This window comes from Lepidochelys kempii, chromosome 2 (genome assembly GCF_965140285.1).
Source record: "Lepidochelys kempii isolate rLepKem1 chromosome 2, rLepKem1.hap1, whole genome shotgun sequence".
Taxonomy (NCBI): Eukaryota; Metazoa; Chordata; order Testudines; family Cheloniidae; genus Lepidochelys; species Lepidochelys kempii.
Window position 1 is genome coordinate 39,211,336 of NC_136381.1, and position 7,041 is coordinate 39,218,376.

The window sequence follows — 7,041 nt, forward strand, 5'->3', positions numbered from 1 at the left end:
TCTTGCCCTTTACCTAAGCGTTCATTTCCCCAGACACTGTGCTGTGGTCTTTTACTACAAAGAAAAACTCTCCCCTTAACACATCCACCACTAGCAAAAAAAAAAAAGGGACCTTTCATCTCTGGGGTATTGGGTAATTCAACGCCCTAACTCCATCAAAGGATAATCCTACATAACAAAGGGTGGCACAACTAGTTTTTTCCTCGTAGTGGGATGCCCAACTACCTCAGGGTCCTTGGTACACTGAAGACATCCCACTCTGGTAAATGGCCTATGAAGACCTATTTTTGTCTGGTATGAGAGACCAGTGACAATCTCTAGGTATATTTCCCAAATTATTAGAGTTAGAAACTGTTATACACTGCTGCAAAGCTTGGAATCAAAAGATGTGTAACTATTTTGCTAGCTTTGGTGGCTCATGAGATCTTTGTCCGTATGGTTACATTACTCAAAATATTCTTACATGTCTGCTGTGTCCTGGACTCACAAAATAGTAACCTGGTCTATGTCCTTGCTAGTCTGATCTGGGAAGGAGAGGGAATACTTTTTTATGTCTATATGGAAATAGCAATCAATGCCTCAGGTAATCGTACCCTTCTGAGAGAAATCACATAAGCACCTAAGAGCTTCTGTTCCCTTGAAAATAATGTGTCCTTTCTGACTGTGCAAAAAGCTTATTACCATAGGGCAGAGTATCTTTTTTCTCCCCACATGCCCAGGGAGAGTGCTAATTAGTTCTCCAGTGCCCATAAATCGTATAACCACAGGGTAGGAGCTATATTACCCCAGATCACCAAGAGACTAATCAGAAATTCTTGGTGGCTTCTGTTCAGAGTTGTAAAGAAAATGTCTTGGAGCAGTGTAGTGACCAACACTAGACTGTCCCTTTTGTGCAACCAGAATGCAATGGTTTCCAGTGTTGAAGGACTGGAGGCTCTGAATACATTTGTGGAAGCTTGCTGATTCTCTAGACAATTAGTTAGGATTATCAGCCACCAGGGCTCCCTCTTTCTTTAAACAAACCAAAAGCCTTTGTGGGCAGTTTTTCTTTTCTCCCATCTTGCCATCAGCACAAATAAAATAGACTAATCCCATGAGTTTCAATCCCCTGTTGGCTCTCAAGAACCGAACTGGCGGAGAGTAGAGGGACTCTATGTACATGAAGGGTGAAATTCTGACCCTATTGAAGTCCGTGGAAGTTTTGCTATTGACCTCAGTGGGGCCAAGATTTTGCCTATTGTCTCTGATCAGACTGAACCCATTCTCCATGGATGATGATTGGTAGATCAGCTGTCTAATCAGATGTGTTTTTTCAGTTACTTCATTTCTCTTATGCCATGTTTTTTAAGTGGTTCATCCCCATTATTTTACATCAGTAAAGTATTTACCATCTATTTATCCTTTTAAATATCTATAGTGTATCCTTCGTGCTAGAGCGTGAGTGCTGTTTTCACAGAGATGCAATACAAATATTTTTCACTATGGTTACTATTTTGATAGTGAAAGAACGTTACCTAAATGAAAAGAAATCATCTTAGATATTTGATATCCATTGGCAACTGTATTTAAAATAAGTTCTTTATGGCTCATTCTAGAGATAAAATGCTGTCTTCACTTTACAGAATCAGAGAAATTCCAAGTGAAAGATGTCAGAAAGTCGCTCAGTGCTGTCTATTCTTAAAAGAGGCAGGTTGACTTCTCCCAGCAACAATGTGAAATACTCCAGCTTTAGAGACTCTTGTTCCACCTCCATATTTCATGATCGTGGATACAGTGTATCATTAAAAGATCCTAGCTTTGATCATACTGATGCAGAACATAAAGATGAACTGAGCACAAGACGTCTATCATTACTACATGATTATTCTGAACATTCATACCCTAATTTAGTAATTCCAGTGTTGTCTCCCATTGAAAATGAAAATAATCCTATCTCCTTATCTGAAAGAAAAGAGGCAAATATAGCTACAGATTTTTTGGAAACTCCTAAAGTAGGTAAAAAAGACTCATCACTGCGTAGGAGACTGCTTCTGTCTAAAACTGCTTTGGGAGGCACTGTAGGATGCTTGGAAAGGCAAGTCAATTCTTCAGATTGCAGTAGGAAAAAAACATTATCTTGTGTTCTCAGTTTTGAAGAAAGACTTTCAAAAAGTTGTTCGTATTCTCCAAGAGATAATACTTACAAACCTCTAGCTACTAGCACTTTAAAAACTGAGGAGTCTAGTCCTGCTTGCCAAAAATTGAGGCTTGCCTTTTCGCAGCAAAGGACTTCTACAGTAGATGATTCCAAATGTAAAAACAACTTCTTGTCAGAACCTGAATGTTTATCTCCAATTCACCATAATACTTCTAAGGACACTATTATTGACAAGACTCCTAATGAGCTTAGTGATAGTTCCCTTACAAGCATTAATGATGAAAGCACCTCTCTGGAATTGCTTAGAACCCCTACATGTTGTATGTTGTCTGAGACGAATGAGGATAAATTTCTGACTCCAGTCAGCAACCTAACAGCAGATTTTAACTTTGATTTACTTGACATAAATACTCCCCCTACTCATGTGGTAAGTGACTTGGAGCTTTCAGTGCCTGAAGACAGTGGGTTTAATTCCCTTGGCTTAGATAAATCAGAAGATTCCTCTTCAGATCATGAGGGATCTTTCCAAGAACTCCTTCAAAAACAGAAGGAAGTTTCCAAACTTCTGGATGCTAAAAGAAAGTCAAGAAAACTAGACCGAGTGAGGAGGTTATCCACCCTTCGGGAACGGGGTTCGCAGTCTGAGACAGAGGAAGACTATGATATTACGCTAATTAATTCAGAATATAAATTAAAAATAGCAAGAGACTCTGCCAGTGAAGACAGTGGATTGGTTTTTAATGAGGAGAATAATGGAGATTTGGTTCTAAATCTTGGAGATTTATCAAGAACACCTGCTTTACAAGTAGTCCGTGAAATCTTCTTGCGAAGCAAAAGAAAAAGACCAGAGCAAAATGGACTCTTGGAGAACACTGAGAGAGCTGAAATGTCTGTATTAGAATATATTCTTGCTGGACTCATAGGCAAGAAAATGGGCCTTGAAAAATTAGATATTTTAACAGAATTAAAATACAGAGATTTAAAGCATATTCTTGCTATAGTTCTAGGTGCTTTGACTGTGGAAAGCCTATGCAGGTAAGAAATACAACTATATATTCTTTTTCAAAATTTTGAAAATGTAAGCATTTTTTCCCTGCTAATGAGTTGGGGAGTTGGAACAGTGGCCTGAACAGTATTACTCCCATGTAACAAAAATAACATTTAATTTACTAATGATGTGTTTTGAAGTAAAAAAGAGAATGTCACTTGTAATTACAGGTTTCAGAGTAGCAGCCGTGTTAGTCTGTATTAGCAAAAAGAAAAGGAGTACTTGTGGCACCTTAGAGACTAACAAATTTATTTGAGCATAAGCTGTCGTGAGCTACATGCATGCATCCGCTGAAATGAGCTGTAGCTCATGAAAGCTTATGCTCAAATAAATCTGTTAGTCTCTGAGGTACTTGTAATTATGTTTTTCATCTATCTAATAATAAAGATTTAGGGTATTCATTCCCATTTGTTTTTGTAATCAGTGAAAATATTCATAAATGTTAAGCTCAGCTCAGTTCCCAGAGCATCAGTTTATGATGCTGTAATATTGTAAGTCTAAAATATTTAAGTAAAAAATATCAGTAGCATAACAAGACCCCAGAGACTTCAGGTGTAATAATACGTTAGGGGCTCCCTTCCCAGTTCCAAAATACACCTCCTTCCAGCCCCGCCCCCATCACCTAGCTCCTATTCAGCTCCCTGCCTATCCAGATACCTTCTCCCCCAGCTTCTTCCTCCTTCAGTCCAGCCATAGCTCTCCCAGGCCTGATGCAGTCCTCCCACCTTGGTCCCCTCCAGTTCCACTCCAGCCCTCTCCTCCCACAACTCAGCAGCTCTGATCCAGCCCCCTAGTTCTGCTCCAACCCTCTTCCCCTCAGCTCTCAACCCACCCCATTCTCCTACCCCATGCAAAGCAGTCAATGATTTTGCAATGGTGATGCAGAAGAATATATGAGGCAATGTTATGTTTCAAGTCAAGTCTATAAAGTGGAGTTTGTTACAGTATATTGCAATATTCTTCAAAATGATCAAGATAACATTTTAAGTCATGATAAAATTGGAAAGGGTTAATTTTTAGTCTTATTGGATCTTAAACTATACCACTCATAAAAACCTAAGCAAGATTTGAAAGGTGGATGATATTTTGTTTGGTTTTTGTTTCAGTATTTGGAAAGTAAGCAAGAACTGGCGTGAAATTGTTATACAAGACAAAAATGCATATCTCAGGAGAAAGCTGTACATCAAACAGCTGAAGGCCGAAGCTGGGGTAATGTATCTCCCAAAGGCAGTATTTTTCTAAATATTGGGCGTGTTGGAAAGATTTGGGTAGGGGGAAGAATATAAAGATCCTAGCGAACTGCAGAAATCTCCCAGCTGACAATGAGAGTTGTAAAATCTTTACCCAGTAGATATAACTCAGAATACACGTAGAGAACCATTCTGAGTAAAAATGTCATTTTTAGTCTTTTTGCTCTAGCCACACTTCAAGGAAAATGTTTTTAAAACATGTAGTGCTTGGAATCAATAGGACTTTCCTCAAATTATAACAAATTTAAAGTGAACCAGGTTTTGGGCTTAAAATCCTGTCCCTTCCTCTTCATCTCTCATATGTCCCATTTCAACACCATCTTTTTTTCTTCTTCCATTTTAATCACTGCTTGCAGGTCCAGTAGGACTAAAATTGTGACTCCTTTCCAATTGTTTGATTTGTTTTTCCTTTGTGGCTTAACTTACCTCTAGGGTAGGGATTCTTTGAAGTGACCTGATGTCAAGTGACTATCCTATAAGCAGTTGGAAGTGTTTACTATTCAGATTTCTGAAATAGGAAAGATATCGGAGGGAGTTGCAGGGAGAGATGAGGTCTTGTAAGTGATAAAGGAGAGTCTATTTGGTCACCCTGAAATGATCTTTATAGACCACGATATTTCCTCCAATGGATCTTGTTTTGTCCACCTGTCCATGAAATACTAAACTTTTACTTGAAGAAATTTACACATTTTGTACCTCTTTATTGTGAAAAATAAAAATAGTTCTAAAACAAAAACAAAGCTACATTAAACAAAGCCCTAGTTATCTTGGTACTCATTGAAGCTGATTTCTCTTCTTATAATCATCATCTGTAACAGGGATGTCTCTTGCATGTTGAAGATGCTGCCACAAGACTTAATATTCTAAGTAGATCTGCTCTAAGACCTGTTCAAGCTCAAGCTAAAACTGCTGTGTTACAAACACCACCCTATTGCAATGAGCTTTTAACACCTACAGGATGCAGTTCTGTTCCCCAGTCAACTAGTAAACAGGAAGAGTACCTTAAGGTAAGCAATGTAGCTCGTTGTTAGCATTGAAAATAAAGATTACTTAAGACGAATCTTAGACTTCTTAAGATGTACAGTCAAGAACTGCAGGTATTAAATGTTGTTTTCTCCCCTCTTGACACAGATTGCCAAAACCCTTTTTATTGATGAAGCTTTAAAACCTTGTCCAAGATGTCAGTGCCCAGCTAAGTATCAACCCTTAAAGAAAAGGGGACTATGTAGCCGAGAAGCCTGTGCGTTTGACTTTTGTATTTTGTGTTTGTGCACCTTCCACGGGTCAAAAGAATGCAGTAGTGCATCTGCAAAGCAGCGAAATAAAAAAGATGCTCTTCCAGGAAGTGCCCAAAGCAAGAGAAATTTAAAAAGACTCTAAAGTTATAAGGAACATAGGTTTCCCTACTCTCTCTCAATTTCTGATCTTGTCTGTCTTTTTATTAATTATGCATATTTTGAAAGTAATATTGTCATTTTGCCCAGTAATTAAGCTGATGATTTCTCATGTACATATCTTAAATTAACTTAGTGTATTTTTGATAAGTTTTTGAAAAAAGGGAAAAAAATTTTAAACTTTTAATGTCTCGTTTTACCCGTCATGTAGCCAGACACTTCCAACTTCTTAATTTTTCAATAAAGTACTTTCAATATAGTCTTCAATATCTATTTTACAACATCACTTGAAAATTTAAAGTTGTGATTCTTGTTTCAATGGCAAATTAAAGAGAATGAATCATTAAAACTTTCTTTTCTATAGGTTTTGTTATGAGACAGTTTAAAAAATTCAGTTTTTAAAAACCTGCTATGATGAGGCATTAGAGAAGCGCTGACTCAGAGGAAATACTACCACCTCGTCATTTGACAATGCTGCTAAGATAGAATATTAGATTTTTTTTTTTAAAGCCAGATAGGACCATTATGATTTAGTTTTATCTCCTGTATTACACAGGCTGAAGAACCCTACCCAGTAACTTCTGCATCAAGCCCATACTTTCTGGTTGAGCGCTATAGTGTGTGTGTGTGTGTATATATATATATATATATATATATATATATATATATATATGTATAGTTTTAGAAAGATATCCAGTCTGGCTTTAAAGATTTCTGGTGATGGAGAATCCACCACATCCACTTATGTAGTTGTTCTGGAGGCTAAGTACCTTTATTGTTTTAAAAATATGCACCTTATTTCTAGCCTGAATTTTTCTAAAATCAGCTTCCATACATTGGACTTTGTTATGCCTTTTTCTGCTAATGAGCCATCTGTCAGAGTTTCAGGGTTAGCTGTACCTTAGCATACCCCTTGCCCCTAGTCTTCCTCAAGGGCACCCACTTAAGGTTTCAGGCTCTTAATTGTAACCTCTGTTGGGCAGAGACCTGCATCTCTCTCCCTCAAGACTGGGCATGTAGGCTTGCAGTTCTTACAGTCCCACTTCTGTACCTCACTGTGATTTCCCCAGCAGGTCTGACTAGGAACTGGCACCTGTGGTTAACCTTTCTCCAGGGATTGCAACAGTGTACTAATCAGCCTTCTTTAAATACATTGGGAGCAAGAGACAGACAAAGGAAAGCATAGATCCTCTGCTTAGCGGGGAAGGAAAG

At 38.0% G+C, this 7,041-nt stretch overlaps 1 protein-coding gene across 1 annotated transcript; it reads left to right on the forward strand.

The window, feature by feature from the left end:
- The first annotated feature begins 1,646 nt into the window (after positions 1-1,646).
- FBXO43 (F-box protein 43) lies at positions 1,647-5,815 on the forward strand. The gene is made up of 4 exons (XM_073329356.1): positions 1,647-3,172; positions 4,292-4,394; positions 5,254-5,442; positions 5,567-5,815. The coding sequence occupies exons 1-4, from the start codon at positions 1,647-1,649 to the stop codon at positions 5,813-5,815; spliced, it is 2,067 nt and encodes a 688-aa protein (XP_073185457.1).
- Positions 5,816-7,041: the final 1,226 nt, after the last annotated feature.